At 30.2% G+C, this 22,037-nt stretch overlaps 1 protein-coding gene across 1 annotated transcript in view; it reads right to left on the bottom strand.

Moving 5' to 3' along the window:
* Window positions 1–22,037, bottom strand: part of LOC113371439 (beta-glucuronidase) — a gene marked incomplete at its 3' end in the record, with an annotated part of 608,953 nt that overhangs the window by 446,576 nt on the left and 140,340 nt on the right. Inside the window, 1 exon segment of the mRNA XM_026612065.1 lies at window positions 18,783–18,930. Within this exon segment, the coding sequence (XP_026467850.1) occupies window positions 18,783–18,930 (148 nt within the window).

Raw genomic sequence — 22,037 nt, 5'->3', positions numbered from 1 at the left:
TCTCGGGTGGATGACATTTCTTTTCAGTGGTGTAATTTTACTTTTTTCAATATAACGTCGGGTATCGATAAAAGAACTAATTATAAAAGAAAAATGTTTAATAATTTTTTTCAAAAAAGCAAATACTTTTCAAGTTACTGGCTACTGAAAATTTGTTTCTTTTTTGCGTTTTTCATAATTTATTGCTAATATCTTCAAAAATATACATTTTAACCAAAAAAATGTAATGAACAAAATTATATCAATTAAAATCTTGATAAATCGCTATTTTATAGTGTTTTAGAAACATTATTAGGCTAGATATGAAAATGGGTTTTTATAGTGCTCAAAATAAGCTTTAAAATGAGTACTTCTGCGTGTAAAATGAGTAAACTATCATGCAAATAAAAGACGCATATAATGTTTTTTCATTTAAATCAAATAGTTTTTCAGTGCCATTTCCACCAAATTTAAAAATAATCGTATTCCATCTAGAATGAACTTGGTTTAAGAGGTCTTGATGGATTCTAGAAAATACCACAACTTCAGTACAAACGATTTTCAAAAAACTCATGATTTCATGAAAAAAAAACGTTAAAAAAAACTTCCAATTTCTCTTTATAATATCTCTGAAAGAATACGTATAAAAGTATATATATATATATGAAAATTCGAGGTATTTTTCTGACTGATTATTGTTGTTTATTATTTTTCCATTACACAAATATTGATAGAGGTATTGATTAAGGAGTGCGCGGCTATCCAACCAGAGGTCTTTCGAGCCCTTTAACCCTTCGCCGTTTCACAATAAGAGAAGTTACGGTAAAATTTGTGATAGTTTAAAATAGTGTATTACAAGTTCTGATAAAATCAGAATTAAAAGAGTAATAATCCAATTTTTTTTTTTTTTTTTTGTTACAATTTATTTTTGTTAATCAAGACTTTAATGTCTTATTTACAAAATTGATATGAGCAAAAAAAAAATACAAAAAAACAAAAAATGCAATACATTGAATATAAAATGAAAAAAGTTAAAATAAAAATTAAATTAAAACAGTAATACAAAAATAATAACATAAATAAACGATGACGTGATGATGTACTACGTCAGGACGCGTGCAGACATTGGGCTAGGTGTTTGGTAGATCGGAAGGCCATTTCTTGCTCAATCTCTTTATCGGTCTCTAAATCGCTTGAATTGTAGGATTTGTATGCTGGATTAATTTGTTGTTGAAAGATGAACTTCTAATCTTGATCATTTCGTTGACTGTTGAGATTTTCAAATCCTTATGTAGGCAAAAATTCGAAATATACCAAGGCGCATTAGTAAGGATACGCAGAATTTTATTCTGGCACCTTTGAATGATGTTTATGTTAGATTTGCATGAGCAACCCCATAGTTCGATTCCATAAGTCCAAATGGGCACTATGATTGTTTTATACAAAAGTACCTTGTTATCGAGAGAGATTTCAGATTTCCTCCCGAAAAGCCAGTAAAAATCTTTTATTTTCAGTTGGATTTGTTTCTTTTTATATTCAATGTGCGTTCTCCATGTCAATTTCGAATCAATGTGCATGCCTAAATATTTAACAGAATAGCATAGTGGAATTATTGAATTGTTCATGATGATAGGTGGACTGTTGTGGTGTTTTAGAGAAACAATTATGTGCTGAGATTTTTCGATTTTGATTTTGATATTCCAATCTAAAAACCATTTTTCGAGACTAGATAAATAATTTTGTAACTGACAAGTTGCTGTTCTAATATCGGAATTGCATGAAATAATTGCTATGTCATCGGCGTAAGTGCATATGGTTAGAAGATCATCTGTGGGCATATCGTTTGTGAAAAGAAGATAAAGTACAGGGCTTAGCACACTGCCCTGTGGTACCCCGCATTCTATATTTCTGATGCTCGAAGTCACATCTTTAATTTTGATTCTAAATTTTCTATTAAGCAAATATGAGCTTAAGATATTGAAGTAGTTTGGAAAAGTTGTTTTGATTTTATATAGGAGTCCTGAGTGCCAAACCTTATCGAAAGCCTGGTTGACATCTAAGAATACGGCTACGCTGTGTTCCTTTCTATTCATAGCTTCATCAATACGAGACACCGTTCTGTTGCATTGTTGAATTGTAGAGTGATTTTTTCTGAAGCCAAACTGGTGGTGAGGAATCCAACTATCATTCGGATGATCTTCTGACAATTTCTGCAACAAAAGTCTCTCTAAAATTTTCGATAATATCGATAAAAGACTGATAGGACGGTATGAACTAGCAGTGTGGTGGTTTTTGTTTGGTTTAGCGATCATAATAATTTCTGCAGTCTTCCACGCTGTGCGCCAATAACTATATTGAAAAATGGCGTTGAAAATATTCGTTATATATAAAATACCTTTTGTAGGCAATTCTTTTAACATTTTTGGAGTAATCTTGTCCATACCCGGCGAAGATCTATTTTTCATCCTTTTAATTTCACATAAGACATCAATTGGTGAAAAATGTCCGAACGGTGTAGAATGAATGGGTTGTTTTACGAAATTGTTAATTAAATTATTCTGGGAAATATTTCGAGCGCTAAAAATGCTACTTAGATGATCAGCAAATGCCTCCGCTTTTTCTTCGTTGCTTTTTGCCCAAATGAAACCGTTTTGGTTAGTTATTTTCAGAGGAGGGTTTTGTAGTAGGGGTTTACTTTTGTTCTTGATTGGTTTCCATATGGAATTATCGTACCTATTTAGCTGCAATAAATACGACCTGAATGTACAATTCTTCCATTCTTTCATTTTTTTCCTCAGCGTGTTATTGAGATGATTAAGGGATGTCTTATCCGTAGGTAGATGAGAATGTTGCCGGTACGTCTTGCTCTTCGTTTCTGTGCAATTAGCTTCTTAATCTCTTGTGGAATTATTAGATTATCATTTCTTGGAATAATATTCGGGGTTATCTGCTTGGTTGTTTCACGTACAATCTCAGAAAAATATTCTATTTTATTCTCTATATCAATTGCGCTTGTAGGCCTAACTTTTGGAAATAATTTTGAATCAAGTATGGATTTAAATTCAGTCCAGTTAGAAAGATTGTTGTGTAGAATATGATTGTTGATAGCTGGAGTAGGAAATGTGCTAAACGTCACAAGTATTGGAGAATGATCTGAAGAGAGATCGTAACTAGATTCAATATTAAGATTTGAATGATCGATACCTTTTACAATAAAAAAATCTAAAAGGTCTGGAACTTTAGTAGGGTCAGAAGGCCAATATGTTGGACTGCAAGTTGAAATAAAGGAGAGGTTATTTTGCCCGATGGCTGCATGAAGTATCTTACCTTTGGCTGTAGTCAGTCTAGAACCCCAGGCAATATGTTTACAATTAAAGTCACCACCAATGATAAATTTATTACCTAATTGAGAGAAAAATGAAGAAAACTGAGCACAAGAAATTTTGAATCTTGGTGGACAATAAACAGCAGAAACACAAAAATTATATAAATTTGTTTCAACAGAAATTTGAGTTGCTTGTAAAAAATTACAAATATTTGGTAGAACAAAATGCTTTATATTATTTTTGATTAATATAGCCGAACCGCCGCGAGCCCTGCCACTTGGGTGATTTGAATTATAAGTAGTGTAGTTATAAATTTTAAAGAAGTTTTTTTTAGTGAAGTGTGATTCTGAGACTAATAAGATATCTATTAAGTTTAATTTTAAAAAACATTCTACTTCATTTTTGTGAGGTAATAAACCGTTGGCATTCCATTCAGCAATTTTAATTATTTTTGCCATTGTTTATGTTATTGACTAACGTGGATAACATATTTATTATAACGGTGTTCTGTTGTATAAGCTGATTGAAGACATTTTTAAATTCTAAAATAAATGTTTCTAGAGAATCAGATTCGGGATTTGATAGTGAATGATTAGAAGCAGAATAATTGTTTTTTGCAATGTCTGCATAGAAAGAGCCATGAATTGTTGGCTTCAAGGCCGGAGAAATGTTGTTTAGATTATTAGTATTTTTAAAATTTTGGTTATTTGGATTTGAATTTATGATTGATTGATTTACTGGAGTTATGTTTGTTTGTTCTTTGATTTTTTGGAAGTAAGAGCAACCGCGATAATTAGCTGGATGAGCACCGTCGCAAAAATAACAGCGAGTGCATTGTATAATGTTATTAGACTTTCTCGGTGGTTCGACGCGTATAATGCAGTTGAATAATTTGTAAATGTTATAAATATTTTTGTTATTTCTATTTGGTTCCAGATCAACAAAAAACATATTAAGAGGTTCTTTTGTTATTCTATGTCTAATATTTAGGATATTACGTACGACATGACCCTGTTTTAATAGTTCTAATTTAATTGACTCTGTGCTTGTTGAAAAGTGTACATTTCTAAGAACAACCTTATAAGCCTTCTCTTCTTTCAATTGATATGTATGATATACAGCATTAGTTTCTTTTAAATGTCTGGATAAAGTTCGAAAATGGTCTACAGAATTACACAGGATTTAAAATGTATTGTTAGCTAAACTTCTCAGGAAATATTGATCGTGCGGAATTATTTCATTTAATTGATTTGACATATCATTAATATCGTCAACTCCGTAAATAAATATTAGAGGGGGATTACTGACTGGAGCCGGTTTAACTGAGTTGTCATCGTTAGCTGTGTCTATTGTTGAAAGGGCCAAAAATCTGTTTTGAATTTTGACATCTATTCCTAATGGTTCAAATGATGTTTTTCTTTTTTTGAAATTGACTACTTGCCATAAATTAGGAGGTTTCTTGACATCAGATTGTGGATGAGAGAGACTTGTAGATGCATTATTACTAGATGATAATACTTCCTGCATTGAGTCAGAAACTGATGAAGTTGAACTCAGCGAGATATTTTCCGATGTAAACATATTGGTCCGACCTTCTTCGCGAGGAATCTTGCTAAATTTGCTCGATCCAATTACGGCCCTTCGTAGTTTTGGGATTTCTGTTGGTTTACAGTCCGATTCCATTTTTGCTTCTAAATCTTGATTAAAATGTAGGACATTTTTTTGATTCCACAAACGCACATTAGAGTCTCGATTATGAATGGTTTAAATAAGCAATTATTTAATTTTCTGTACACTTTTGTAAGCTTTTCATGCAATTATAATAAACCGTAAAATTCAATCTGACATGCACTTGTTTTTTTTTTAGTTAGAAACGACCAAAGTCCCAATTAATGCGGTGGATGGTGATGTAGTGCAAATTGATTTCATTTCTGAACTTAAGATAAGGACTAGCCTATTTCCAAAATATCAAGTAATTTGGAGCACAGTAAAAAACTTCACAGAGCAATAATTTTGTTGATCGTAAGTTGAATAGAGCACATGTGAACAGGATTTGACAAATTAATTCACTTCAAATATAAACTTAAGCAATAATGTATATTGATTTATTAGAGAAAAAAAATATAATTTAGATATTAAAATTACTAAAAGCCAGTTAGATATGGTACGAAATTATAAAAACTATAGGCAACATTATTGAAGCAATTATTTTGGGTAGAAAAATAAAAGGTGATATTGCACCTTTGCCGCGAATGCTATATATTAATTCTTTCTGAATTTGTTGTACTTTTTAAAAGATTTCAATTTTCAACACGTGTATCTTATGCTATGACCATAAATCACAAAGGCAGACGATCATTTTTAGTGTGATAAATTTGGAAAATCAATGTTTTATTCGTGAATAAACAAAAAATCATTCATTTATACATCCACATCTACAAGTATGACTGAAAATACTATATAACCCTTAAATGCAATAAAATAAATTGAGCTATTGGAAATAAATTTGTTCTATAAATCGCAGTGTATAATTTTTAATATACAATTTTATTGAACATTTTTTGTTAAATGAATAATTAAAGTGTTAACTGTAGGAATTGAGAACAATCATTATATTTGAAACAGTTTTACATTCAACATCACTCATATATTGGTGTAAATAGTAATTCAAAAAACAGTAATTATTATTTTTAACTAAGCAGTAAATATTAGTATAAAATAGTGAAAAATTATAGACGTGGGTACAGAACAACGTCTGTCGGGTCAGCTAGTATATATATATATATATATATATATATATCTTATATATAAAATTCTTCTGTAACTATGTATAAATGATTAATCCTCCTAAACTATAATCCGATTTTCATGAATCTTCCTGAAGTTAGTTCGGGAAATTTTATAGAATTTTTAGATTCATAGAAATATAGTAAGATTGTAGAAATAAATGGAAAAAATTACAAAAAAACGCTTGTCATTGTTTGACCTTGAAAATATTTGAATCTTAGTTTGACATTAAAAACAAATGAAGACCGTCATTTGCCACATATTTCTATTCACTTATAGGCTAAGACAATATTAAAATATAATAAATTCATGATTATAAATAAGGAAAATGTAATGTCTACATTATTATTGCAGAAAAGCAGCTGAGATGTGCCAAAAATTAAAATAATATAATAAAGTAGAATCAACATGCGTCTGACAAGTGATGCAGTTCTGCGCATACGTCTCACGTTTGTGAAATATCAGTTCAATGTAATTACATACCTTATATTAAAATTCAATTTGACAGATTGTTATTTTTTAACTAAATGTTAAAAAAAAATGTTAAAAAAGAATTAAAAGCGTTGTTTGCTAATAACTTCAGAAATATACATTTTAACAAAAATAATGAAATGACCAAAATTATATAAATTAATATCTTAATAAATCACTGTTTTATAGTGTTCTAGAAACAATATTAGGCTAGATATGAAAATGGGGTTTTATAGTCCTCTTATATACTTATTTAAAATGAGTATTTCTGCATGTAAAATGAGTGAGCTATCATGCAAATAAAAACGCATACAATGTTTTTTTCATTTAAATCAAATAGTTTATGAGTGCCATTTCCACCAAAATTAAAAATAATCGTATTCCATCCAGAATTAACTGTGTTTAAGAGATCTTCATGGATTTTAGAAAAAACCATAGCTTTAGTGCAAACGATTTTCAAAAAAACTCATGATTTCATGAAAAAAATCCATTAACAAAAAACAATTTCTCATTAATATATCTCTGAAATTCAATTGATAGAGTTATAATTGTTTAAAGATTGCGCGGCAGTAAACCAGAGTGTCTTTCAAGCTTTCAAGCGAAGTTACGTTAAAATTTATGATAAAGAAAGTTGTAGGTCATTTAATTACCATTAAAATGATATATTACAAGTTCTGATAAAATCAGAATTAGGAGTTATAATCCAATTAATGCCGGGGTGGTGAAGGAGTGCAAATTGTTTTCAATTCTGAACTTAAGATTAAGATTAGCCTATTTCCAAAATATCAAGCAAATTGGAGCATAGTAAAAAAATTCGCAGAGCACACGCTTTTTTCCTGTCTATTTACTGCAATAATTTTGTTTATCGTAGGTTGAATAGAGAACATGTGAACAGGATTTGACAAATTAATTCACTTCAAATATGAACCTAAGTAATAATGTATATTGAATTATACATGAGAAAAATGTAATTTAAATATTAAAATTACTAAAAGCCAGTTAAAATATGGTACGAAATTATAAAAATTATTGGCAACATTTTTGAAGCAATTATTTTGGGTAGAAACATTCAAGGTGATATTGTACCTATACTGCTAATGCTATATATTAATTCTTTCTAAATATGTTATACCTTTTAAAAGACTTCAATTTCCAATACGTATATCTTATGCTATAAATCACAAAGGCAGACGATTTTTCTTGTGATAAATTTGGAAAATCAATGTTTTGGCCGTGAATAAACAAAAAATCATTCATTTATACATTACAGGTGTGACTAAAATTATTGGATAACCATTGGCTTTAAAATAAATTGAGCTATTGGAAATAAATTTGTTCTATTAATTGCAGTGTATAATTTTTTAATATACAATTTTATTGAACATATTTTAATATTTGTTAAAGGGATAATTAAAGTGTAACTTTTGGAATTGAGAATCATAATTTTATTTGAAGCAGTTCTACATTTAACATCACTCATATTTATGCAAATAGTAATTCGAAAAACAATAATCATTATTTTTAACTGAATGGTGTGAAAATTAGTATAGGATATTTGAAAAATGTAGATGTGGGTACAGGACAAGGTCTGTCGGGTCATCTAGTATATATATAAAGCGAGAGGTTTTTCTTCACATGGTGAAATAATATGATAAAATTATTCTTGGGCATCCATCTAGTAATTAAAAACAGTTTTATTGAAAGAAAATGTTTTTATTAAGAAAACATACGTTTCGGGTCTTGATTTGACCCATCTTCAGTGCATACAAATAGATTTGAAAAAAAAAACACAAAAACACACGAAATAGCACGAAAAAAAATACGAAACAACATTTGTTAAAACGTCGAGTTATGATAAATTTTAAATAATTGTAGAATTAGAATAAAAATAAAAATAAATAATATATTTTGTTATAAAAAAGTTTATCCAAACAAACATGTTGTCAGCTTGGAGTTTGTGTAACATATCTAAGACAGTTATTCATCTCACATATTAACTCATTTAATACCAAAAATAAAAACTACGATAATATTTTAGAGACCTGAAAGCATGCAAAATATTTCTCAAAAATCACCCGGATATAGTCGTCATTAAATCGGAAAAAGGCAACATCACTGTTATCATAGATAAGCAAGACTATATAAATAAAATATCTGAATTATTACTTAATACTAATACTTACAAAATTACCAATAACGATCCAACTGACTACATAAACCGTACGTGCCATAAATATTTAGACAAACTTACAGCAAACGAACAACTAACTAATGAAACAACTTCTGAAAAAAAACTTATCAATATTTCCCCAGATTTTACGGCCTTCCCAAAATCCACAAAACTAATTTGCTTTTTAGACCAATACTTTCAGACATTAATACCCCTCTATATAATCTCTCGAAATACATAAGTAACATTATAAATACAATAACAAAACAAGTACTACACTGCATAAAACATTCTTATGAACTCGTTACTGACTTTTAACCCAAGATAAATAATATATCAGACAACTACAAACTAATTAGCTTAGACGAAGTTTTACTTTTTACTAATGTACCCCTTGACCTTATTTTAGTTGCTATAACAACCCGATGGAATTAAATTTCTTCTTTGACTTCTTTATTTCTGCACTGGTTCAGAAAAAACTGTCAAGTTTATTGTCTCTAACGCTTATTTTGAATTCAATGGCTCTTTCTATTTTGGGGCGCCAATGGGGACCCAAGCAAGTCCATCTCTCGCAGAATTACTTTACAATTCTTGAAACTACAATTTTTAAAAATTACAATTAACATATTTTTTTACCGTTATGCAGATGACATTACCACTTGTACCCCTAGTGATCAATTTAATAACGTCAATAAAAGAATAAAATTTACTGTGAAATTGGAGACAATGAACTCGACAAGTTTCTTAGACATAAAACTTATACGTACTCCTGATATCAAACTAATTACAAATTCGTGTCAAAAACCAACTAACTCTGGCCGTTACCTTAATTATTTTTCTTATCATCTACTCAAAATGAAAATACATACTATAATAAACATGAGTGACCACGCAATACTTCTATCGAACAAAACATTTTTTCTTCGATATAAAAAAATTCGCAATTAGAGCAATTAATCTGATATACTAAGTTTCTGGGGCGGTCAGAATTAAACTTAGATTTAATTTGTGTAAAAATGTAACTAAGGGTTGTATCGCAGTTACATACCAACAAAATGTCACAGTTTTTTTCACGAAAAATACAAATCTTATATATACGGTAGGCAAATGACATCAGTATATGACTCCAAGTCTAAACGGTTTTTATTGTCGGTGAGGTCGTTTTGTTTCATGAAAATGTAGTTGTGCCTGTTATTTATTACTGAGTCAATTATATTTATAGGGTAAGAGTTATTATTTATGTGCTTATCACCAGGTCAATGTTGGTGTCCCAGAAATATTTTTTAGATAGCAGTATGGCGAGGTCTGTTAAATTTATTAATGTTGCTATTTTCATTTTAAGAGGGTGGTATGAATGATAATTTATGTAGCGTCCAGAGCTAATTGGTCTCTTGTACCAGTTAGTAATTAGTCGGTGGTCGTTTGTACGTATTAGTCTGATGTCTAGAAAGCTAATCGAATTCGTTATCTCTAATTCCACAGTAAATTGTAGTTTTTTTCCGAATTGTTAAAATTATTGGTAGCAATGCTAATGTCTTCTTCCGGAATACAAGTAATAATATCGTCTACATAGCGGCAATAAAAGATTTGTTTATTATAATTTTTAAATATTTTGTTTTCTATTAGTTGTAAGGAAACTTCTACTAATGAGGGAGATGCGGGCGATCCCATTGGGGTGCCAAAAATTAGTAATAAAAGGATCCATTAAATTCAAAAAAGCTGTTGAAGACAATGAATTTGGTGACTTCTCTAAACCAATGTAGGTATGATGACTGATTTCACTCCATCTGATAATAATGGCATCTAGTATTAAGTCGAGTGAATATTTGTAAATGAGGATACAACATCTAAGCTAATTAGTTTATAATTATTAAATATGAAAATGTTATTGAGATGTTCGACGAGCTCGAACGAATTTTTTATTTAATATGGGGACTGTTTTGTGATTGTTACTAAGATGTTACTAATGTATTTTGATCATTTGTATAGCGGGCAATTTATGTATGAAACGATCGGTCTATACGATAAGCTTGTTTTGTGTATTTTAGAAAGGCCGTATGATCTTGGAAAGTATGGGTGTAAATTTTTTGAGTTTGTAGCCGTATCTTTTGTGATTGTTCAAACGAAAAGATAAATCTTTTCAAAAATTTTACGATTCTCAATTTTTTTAAAGTTTGCAAAAAACTTGCAAATTTTTTAAGTTAGAATACGGGAGTTCTAGCAATTTGTTTTAAGGTACGATGCAAGCACCACTAGTTTATATAATCTGCAACTATAACTAAGAAAGTTCTAATCGAATAATTGAAATGTGTGCCCTGAATGAGCCTTGCTAGTTTTTAGCGTGAAATTTAAATACATCGAAGATTAATTTATATTATTTACAACACAAACAATTTTTTTGCATGGGTAAGCTATATTAATCGCAAAAAATAACTAGTAGTGCATGACATGTGCCTTAGGCAAATTTCTGGAACATTCCGTACCAATATTACATATTCGAGCAAAAAAATTAATAATCAATAAACATTGATCAATAATTATTAACTTCTCGTAAGGTAGTTATAGCAATGAGGCCGAAAATGAAAATGTTTGCATTTCTCGACGTTTTTAAGGCTTCTGAACATTTTTCGCATGCCTCAGAAAAAATTGATGTGTGTGCGTGTGTGTGTGTGTATTGTATGTCCGCATTTTTTCGTCCACGTTTTCGGGCGAACGGATATACCGATTTGAATAGTTCAAAATACATTCGAATCCTATTGACAAGGAGATGTGCTGATTAGTTTTTGTCAAAGGCAGGTCCAGCCGTTACGGAGATACAAAATAAAGAGTGCAGAAAATACAAATCGAGTTTTTGAGAGAACGGTGTATCCGATTTGAATGATCTAAAAAACATTCAATTTGTAATTATTGGGAGGGGATTCGTTTTTAGCAAAGGCAGATCCAGCCATTTCGAAGATACAGAGCTAAATGTGCAAAAAATTCAGTTTTTGAAAGAACTAAGCGTCCGATTTGAATTATTCAAAAAACTTTCTGCTTGTTTCAACAAAATAATTGCTTTTGGAAAAAAATAATTTTTGTTTTCAATTTTTTTTTTGTATATCGAAAATAATTCAGATTTTAATTTTAATTCTGACTGAAGTTCTAATATACTTTAAACAAATAATTTCAACTTTGCAATTCAGTTTATAATTTCTATAAATAATAAACAATGTTACAATATTTATGAAAATCTATTTGAAAACATTTAATATTCCTCGATCATTTTGTTACGGTACGGCAAGTTCCAGCAATTTTCCTTAAGGCACGATGCCATGCACCACTAGTTTACAATCGTTTTAAATAGAATGAAATAATAATAATTTCTATATATATTTATTCATTCGTATAATATACCGTGACGATCTTATCGCTCAATCCACATAGAAATGTTTACATTAAGATAAGATGGAGAAGGACTTCAACTGAGGATATATAACGTCACGCAATGAATCCATAGGATAACACATAGATGATGTAGTTATGTAATCATCCATATAATTTGTAGGAAGCAACAACTTTAAAAAGATATATGTCAAAATTTCATGTCAATCGAAAGATTAGTTTACAAGTTAAAGAGATTCGAGTGACGCTACTTTTGAGTTTTTCGAAACCATGAATTCAAAGCAATTTTTGATTGGTAAAAATACCATTGCTGCCAAAGTCTCGCTTGTATTAAATGCAAGGTTATGACTTTAGTTTTTTCGAAAACGCAAAAATTGTTAGTTATCAATTATCTTGAAAAAGACCAAACCATCAACAGTGACTATTGTATAACGTTGTTGGAACATTTGAAGATCATTATCGGAAAAACGGCTCTATTTAAAAAAGAAAACCGTGCTGGACATCATGACAACGCACCAAATCCATGAAAACAGCGGCCAAAAAAACATGAATTCGGCTCCGAATCGCTTCGCAACTCACTATATTGTCTAGATTTGTTTCCCTGCAACCATATCCTGTTCTTAGATCTCAAAAATGTGCTCGCTCTAAAGAAATGTTTGCCAAATGATGAGATGATGTCCGAATTTTGTGGATAAGTACAAATCGTATTACAACAATGGTTTCGTATTACAATTATATTATACTATAATTATATAATATTTCTTATTACAATTATACATTTTCGAAAAGTTCGAAGTTCGCTATAATTGGAATATCGTCTTCGAAGAAAACTATATTGAATGAATTAAAGAATTTTGCCAAAAAATGAGTTTTTGTTAGTTACCCTACGGACTGATAGAGTGAAGTGATATTCCTTATAATTACAATAACGCAAATGAAATTTATACATTTTTCTACTGAATTGTAAATTTAAAATTAATATATAAAGTATAAAACTTGCATATTACTTAAAATTTAAAACATTTTAGACCAAATATATTTTTTTACGTTTACATATAATGAGCCTTGCTAGTTTTTTATGTGAATTTTAAATACATCGAAGATTAATTTATATTATTTATAGCACAAACTATTAGTTTTTTTGTATGGTACAATTCAAAGTTAAAGTTTTTACCATTCATAGGGTAAGCTATAGTAATCGCAAAAAATAACTAGTGGTGCATGGCATGTGCTTTATGCAAATTGCAGAAACTTGCCGTACCGTAATTAAACATTCGAAGAATGAAAATAATCAATAGTTGTTTTGAATAATTTCAAATAGATTATTTATTATATACTGTAAACTTATAAGAGATTTTTAAATTGGGCGACGAGCGTATTTTCAGACCAACTTATGTCTTTGTTTACAAGAGTCCTTTTTTTTAATTTGATTTTTTTGATAATTTAGATTTTTTTTGATAATTCACAATTTTTTTCAAAATTTTGATATTTTTTTAGAAGTTTTAAATTCTTTGGAATTTGAAAAAAAAGGTTTTTTTAATATTTTTAGAATTTGGAAATTTTTGAAAATTTTCGGGTTTTTTTTTGAAATTCTCAAAATAATCTCAAATTTTGGTAAATTTATTTCTTTTTTAATTTTTTGAAACTTTAAATTTTTTTGAAAATATAGATTTTTTTTTAATTTTCAAAATTACTAAATTTTCTATTAATGCATTTTTTTGCACGCCATCATTTACTCAAGCAAAATGTTTTTCGAATTAATCGAATCGAATGATCTGTTCCCTCAAAAACTGCATAACAGGTTTCTTACCCTTTGCGCTCCACTTTTCGTAGGATAAGTTATAGTAATCGCAAAAAAATCGGAAATAATTTTTTTATATATCTTTACGTTTCAAAGGGTTTTGATTATCTTGGCAAACCATAGAAATATTGGATTTATGTGTGTGTGTGTGTGCGTGTGTGTATGTATGTGCGGATACAATTTTTCCTCGACGTCAAGAACACAAACCAACCTCGACGTTTTCGACAGTCTGGAATAACCGATTTGAGTAATTAAAAAAACATTTGATTTCTATTAATGAGGAGACGTGCTGATTAGTTTTCTGCAGAGGCAGGTTTTGCCGTTCTGGAGATACAGGGCAAAAAGTGCCAAAATGGTGATTCATATTTTCAACGAAGAATCTTTCAAATCGGACGCTTCAAGCAAACTTGAATTATTTTAATCAGATAACTTGAACCCTCAATAACTAGCTGTTTGTCACTTTGGCCCCGTATCTCCGAAACGGCAGGAACTGCCTTTGCAAAAAAAAACTGTTCAGCATATTTCCCGTCAATACTGTCGAATGTTTTTTTTTTCATTTTTATCGAATGTTTCGTTCTCTATTGAGCTATTGAGTTTTACACTTTTGTTTCATATCTCTAAAACGGCTGGACCTGCCTCTGCAAAAAAAATCAGTATGTCTTCCCGTCAACACTAATCGTATATTTTTTGAATCAATATAATTTCAAAAAACCGAATTTCTATTTTCAGCACTTCTTGTTCCGTATCTTCGAAACGGTTAGACTTATCTTTATTAAAAACGTCTCCTAATAAATGGGAATCGAATGCTTCTTGAATAATTCAAATCGATTTATCCGTGCACAGGAAATCATAGACAAAAAACTGTATCCATACATACATACACACATCCATTTTTTTCTTTCAAAATTCATTCTTAGTGCCGCCCCAGCTTTTCTCTCTTTCGGATAGCATCGTTGACAAACTCCAACCTGTGGCTCTGTACCACTAATCAGATTGCAAAGTCCCAATATTATAGTCGCATATATCACATTTAATTTTTCACGGGACTATCATGATTATAACACAAACAGTTCTAACCAAATGTATAGTCCCATTATTTGTCAAAAAAAAAACTTTTATACCGTTCATTGCACTTTTAAACCGTTCATTGCACTTTTATAACGTTCATTAACTTCAACTTAATTTCTTATTATTACACACATAACAACATTACAATTACAAGACGATATCGAAACATGATAATATACAATCAACACAAACCACATATATAAACATATATAAACCAAGTACTCTATCGTTATACCTAGTTAATCGTCTCATTTTTAACTTCCCGTAAGGCAAGTTATAGTAATCGCAAAAAAATCGAAAATGAAATTTTTTATATATCTTTACGTTTTAAAACCTTCTGAACATTTTGGCATACCTTAGAAAAAATGGAAATATGTGTGTGTGTGTGCGTGTATGTATGTATGTATTTGCGGATACAAATTTTTGTCGACGATTTCGAAGGAGACGTGCTGATTAGTTTTTGGCGAAGGCAGGTCTAGCCATTCCAAAGATACGGGGCAAAAAGTGCCGAAAACGGTAACTCAGTTTTTAAGAGAACGGAGCATCCGATTTGAATAATTCAAAAACCATTTTACTTGTATTAACAAGATGAAGAATTTGTCAAATTTTCATGAAGGCAGGTCTAGCGTTTTCGGAAAAAAATGCCATTCGGCGGTTCAAAACGATCATTAGACATATGCACATCAAATTATCAGATATTTTATAGAGATTTTAACAATAAGTATATTTGTTTTTACATTTCTATGGGTTCCGTACCAATGCTTATGCGTTAGACGGCGGCGCGGCACTTGCGCGCTTTGACATTTTGTCTCTACGCAGTTCAAGCAGTACGATTGCTTTGAAAAAAAGTTCAGAATTTCCAAAAGATGTCAAAATGCAGAAAACATTTTTCTTTTCAAAAAAATTTTGTTTTCAAAAAAAAAAATGTTCAAAAAAAGTAATTTTTTGTCAAATTTATAGTTTCTCAAAAATCTAGTTTTTTCGAAGTAAATTTTTTTCAAAAATGTTAATCGTTTTTAAAAAAATAATAATTTTTGGTACGGGAAGTTCCAGCAATTTGCCTTAAGGCATGATGTCTTAATTGCCTTAAGACAGAATTCCAGTTACAGCTAGTAATTTTAACAAACGTCAAAAATACTACTCATTCTCTCAAACTTTGATGATTTTTTAAAATTAAACTACTTGTCGTAAGGCCGTAATATTTCAATAAGTTCTATGAGACCATGACATGTATCGCCAAAAAAAGTTTCTAAAATCGGCTTATATATTTTTTTCAAAATTAATTACAAGAAAACGGCTCGGTAGATTTTCAACTAAAACTAACCAGAATCATTTCCAAATAATATCTTTCGAACAGTTTCTGATTTTTTAAAATCGATTCGGTAGTATGGGCTTAAAAGTGGACGTAAGGTTTAACACTTTTTTTTTAAATCACAAAGAAGCGACTCGGCAGATCGTCGCACAAAACTGACAAACGTTAGTCTTCATTAAGATACATCAAATGGCTTTTAAATTTCTGAAATCGATTCAGGCGTTTTTGAGAAAACGTTCATCAAAGATCTAATTTGAATGTCAAAAAAACGATACTAATTTTTGCAAACTTTGATGAATTTTTAATGTTAAAAAGCCGTAATATTTTAGTATGATCTATAATACTATGGTATCTATCATAAAAAAAATCATAAAAATCGTCGGAAAAAAATATAACACTTTACCAAAAACTCATCAGGTCGATTCCCAACCAGTATCTTTCGAACGGTTTTTTAATTTTTAAAATCCATTCGGGCTAAAACATGAACAAAAATTTTTTCACTTTGCTGCGATTTACAAAGAAACGGTTCGGCCGATCGTACCTCAGAACTGACAAACGATAGTCCTCATCGAGATACATCGAATGGCTTTTAAATTTTTGAAATCAGTCTAGCCGTTTTTGAGAAAACGTCGATTTATGGCAATAAATATGTTCACGCACACACACTTTTTCCAAGAATGGTTTGAAACGTCAAAGAAACATAAAATTAGTGAATCGAATTTTTTGATGAAAACAAAGTTCTCCTTCGGGAAGTTAATAAAAAAAATTCTTCCATTGAAATTTTGAAAAATAATTGCCTATCCCAAAAACTAATTTCACACTGTCAACACAAGCAAAATGCTTTTCGAATCACTCAAATCGGATGCGCCGTCCTCTCAAAAACTACAATTTTTGCATATTCAATTTCGGATCTCTAAAACGGCTGGACCTGTCTTTACCAAAAACAAATCACCTCAACTAATCACTTCTTCCAATCATTATAAGTTGAATGTTAAATAAGTCAAATCATTCAAATGGGAGGGTCAGTCCACTCAAAAAATTAATTTCTAATTTATGCATTCTTTGCTCCGCATATCCAAAACGGCTGGACCTGCCATTGCCGAAAACTAATCAGTACGTCCTCTTGTAAGTAGAAATCGAATGCTTTTTGAATAATTCAAATCGGATGATTCGTGAGCCCAAAATCGAAGACAAAAAATTATATCCATACATGCGCGCACACACAAAACGCAAAGATATGCAAAAAAATTCATTTTCGGGTTTCGGACGGTTACAATAAGTAGTACGGGAAGGTAATAATGAAATTGAATGCACAAAATGCACCACAAAATGAATATGAATTTATAGCCTGGTCAATTTACGCATTCAAGGTTGCTATAATTCATAATGGGCTGTAACTTGGCAAAATTGTTTCAAATACGTATTTTAAACAATTTCGGATCGATGAGGTCTTTTGAGATTTCTTTTATAATTGTACAATTATAAAAGAAATCTCAAAAGACCTCATCGATCCGATGCGAGCTAAAAAAATGGCACTAGGTCAAAGTAAAAAAATGACCTTTTTGCGATTTTTAGCTAAATGGTCAGTTTTATCGCAAAATTACATGAGAAAATATTGTAGAGCATAAAATTATCTATAAAATGCATGAATGGTTTTTTTTCTGCTCAGGGACACCGTTTTAAAGATATATAACTTTGAAAAGTACATTTAAACGCCACGAGGTAGTGCATACCATAGATAAGTAAGCATAAAATGACGCATACAACGTTGACGCCGATACACATACAACGACAGATCTCGACTAATCACAATCGAACCGTATAGAAATATCATCGAGAGCGAATGACGAATCATTGGCACTCGACTCTTATCTGCCGTAACTCGCACCTAAAGAAGTTTCATTTCAAAAGAAAAAGAAGAAGGAGAAGGTCAAGAAAATTGATACGAAAAAGATGTAGAAACATTTGAAAATTATGACTCCCATAAAAAAATTTAGTGGCTTTTCTATAATTACCGTCTGTATTATTACCAACCAAAATTCACAAATATTATATTGCAAATGTTCCGAACAAACAAAATCACGTAAAAATACGAGCTAAGCACACTAACTCGTAGGTGGCGTTTAAACGTACTTTTCAAAGTGATATATCTTTGAAACGATGTCCCTGAGCAAAAAAAGTATGCGTTCATTTTTTGTAGATAATTATGCTCTACAATATTGTCTCAGGTAATTTTGCGATAAAACTTACCATTTAGCTAAAAATCGCAAAAGATTCATTTTTTTTACCTTTGATCGTGTGCCATTTTTTTAGCTCGCATCGGATTGATGAGGACTTTTGAGATTTCTTTTATAATTGTATTTTTAACAATTTTGCCAAGTTACATCCCATTATGAATTTCAGTAACCTTCACCCTGATTTTAGGTTTAAATTGACCGAGCTATTAGTAATTTCTGCATTATACAAACCCAGCTAATTCAACGAAACTTCCTTGCGGTATTGTGTCCTGCAGCAATGTATTATCACAAACAACTGTTACGCGATTTTCTGCACCAAACATCAAGAAATCCGTGACCTCTGCTTCAAATGGCAAGTGACCGATTTCATGAGACATGGCCATAATTCCATTGACATACTGTAACAAATTTCGGTTACTGATAAAATAATTAAATTTATCACGCTTACATTATTATTATCCATTATTAGAAATGCTTAAAAATTCTAAGCTCCTATGAATTATATTATTGATTAAAATTAAATGATAAGAAATATTTATGGGAATGAAGCGGACTAAATCGAATTTCTTATTACTTACAAGAAAGCCTGTATCATTAAGAAATATGATTATGGAAATTTTCACAGAACAAGACTGAAACGATAAGTTATTAATATAGCTACCAGAAGAAGTTGGTTTCTGAAACCAATCAGTTAAAATTAAATTATTTAGGTGTCTAATAATTTTAGTGTCTTAACAACTAATGGAATTATTCACTTGTTTTAACTTTTTTAATTCAAATTGTGTAAATAAACGTAGTTGTTCTTGCTTACTTTCAGAAAGCTATAATTTTCTATCACGCCCCTGATTGATTCCTCTACCTTTTAAAAGGTATAACAAATTTAGAAAGAATTAATATATAGCATTCGCGGTTTAGATACAATATCACTCTGATTTTTTTTACCCAAAATAATTGCTTCAATTATGTTGCTTATAAATTTTATAATTTCGTACCATATTTTAACTGGCTTTTAGTAATTTTAATATCTAAATTACATTTTTCTCACTAATAATTGAGTATACATTATAATTTAAGTTTATATTTGTTTATATTTTGAATTAATTTGTCAAATCCTGTTCACATGTGCTCTATTCAACCTACGATCAACAAAATTATTTCAGTAAATGGAGAGAAAAGAAGCGTGTGCCCAGCAATTTTTTTACTATGCTCTTGATTTGCTTGATATTTTGAAAATAGGCTAATCTTGATCTCAAGTTCAGAAGTAAAAACAATTTGCACTCCTTCACCACCCACGGCATTAATTGGGTTATAACTCTTTTAATTCTGATTTTATCAGAACTTGTAATATACTATTTTAAATGTAATTAAATGACCTACAACTTTCTTACCTTTTTTCATAAATTTTACCGTAATTTATCTTATTTTGAAACAATTATAACTATATCAATATTTGTGTAACAAAATAATAATAAAAACCAATAATTAGTCAGAAAAAGACCTTGAATTTCAGAGATATAATAATGAGAAATTGGTTGTTTTTTTAATGGATTTTTTTTAATGAAATCATGAGTTTTTTGAAAATTGTTTGTACTAAAGTTACAGTATTTTCTAGAATCCATCAAGATTTCTTAAACCAAGTTAATTTTAGTTGGAATACGATTATTTTTAATTTTGGTGGAAGTGGTACTCATAAACTATTTGATTTAAATGAAAAAAAAAATTATATGCGTCTATTTTAAGCTTATTTTGAGCACCATTTCCACATCGAGCTTAATAATGTTCCTAGAACACTACAAAACAGCGATTTATTAAGATTTTAATTTATATAATTTTATTCATTTCATTATTTTCGTTAAAATGTATATTTCTGAAGATATTAGCAAACAGCGCTTTTAATTTTTCTTTAACGTTTAGTTAAAAAATAATAATATATCAAATTGAATTTTAAATAGGGTACGTTTAAGGCGCAATCACCGACATTTCACAATCGTGAGACCCATGCGCAGACTGCATCACCTGTCAGACGCATGTTGACTCTATCTTATTATATTACATATTTTAATTTTTGGCACATCTCCGCTGCTTTTTGGCAATAATAATGTAGACATTACATTTTTCTTAATTATAATCAAGAATTTATTATATTTTAAAATTGTCTTAGCCTATAAGTGAATGGAAATGTTTGGCAGATTACAGTCTTCATTTGTTTTTAATGTCAAACTATGCCTCGAATATTTTCAAGGTCAAACAAAGATAAGCAGTTTTTGTAATTTTTTCAACATTAAAAAATCTTATAAAATTCCCCGAACAAACTTCAGGAAGATTTATGAAAATCCGTGTAATATTTTGGGATGATTAATCATTCATACCCCATTACAACAGTTCTCGTTGAACCCTCGTAACGAACGGACGTGCTGTGAGAGCGCTCGCGTCGAAATTAAACGCGCAAGTAATCCATAATCATAGGTTAAACATTACTGTGAAAGTGAAATTAATCCACAAAAGTGATCACAATTTAAATATTTTTCTAATTGTATCCCCATATGGGGGTACGTTAAGTGATATTATAGTTTCCATTTATGAAAACACTTCAAGAGAATAATAATATTCAAAGTTCAGACTGCGAATTCGATGAAGGCCAATTAAAAAACAAAATACAATCTAACACAATGTCAACTAATTTGAATTCAGAGGAGACCGAAATAACAATGGAAGAAGATGATATTTCTTGGCAAATAGCTTCAAAATCGAAAAAAAGAAAAACACAAGATCCTAGAACTCCAATAGAACTAAGGAATAGATTCAGTGTATTAGAAAACACGTCGAATGAACCCGAAAAAATTGTCAAACCTCCGCCGATCTTTGTTTCAAACGTTTCTGATATTGACGACATGTTCAACGACATAAAAAAAGTGTTAAACGAAAAACAATATTACTATAAATGCATGCTTGATAATTCAATTAAAATCCAGTGCTCAAATTCTGACTCATATAGACATCTAGTGAAGTTATTAATAACCAAGAAAGCCGAGTTTCACACTTTTCAACTTACAGAAGAAAGAGCATTTTGAGCAGTAAGTAGAAATATCCACCATTCAACATCCATTGAAGAAATAAAATCAGAACTGCTCAAATCGGGACACGTAGTAAGAAACATAACTAATATTAGAAGTAAATATGATAACGAACCACTTAACTTGTTCTACATTGACTTAGAACCAGCTGATAATAACAAGTATGTGTTTAACATAACTAAATTTAAAAACTCAATTATAAAAATTGAACTACCTAGAATTCACAAACGAATAGTACAATGCAGCCGTTGCCAAAAGTATGGTCACACCAAGGCATATTGCCATCATATCCACCGCTGTTTGAAATGTTCAGATTTTCATGAGACTGCAAAGTGTAAAAAAGAACCTCATCTTCCAGCCAAATGCACCTTATGTGATCAAGACCATGTTTCGAGTTACAAAGGTTGTCCCGTATATCAAAATTTATACGC

Source organism: Ctenocephalides felis, unplaced genomic scaffold (genome assembly GCF_003426905.1).
Source record: "Ctenocephalides felis isolate EL2017-DRISC unplaced genomic scaffold, ASM342690v1 CF-g0.4_SCAFFOLD_01492, whole genome shotgun sequence".
Lineage (NCBI taxonomy): Eukaryota > Metazoa > Arthropoda > Insecta > Siphonaptera > Pulicidae > Ctenocephalides > Ctenocephalides felis.
The sequence above is the reverse complement of the archived record's forward strand: the minus strand, read 5'-3'. Positions and strand labels throughout refer to the sequence as shown.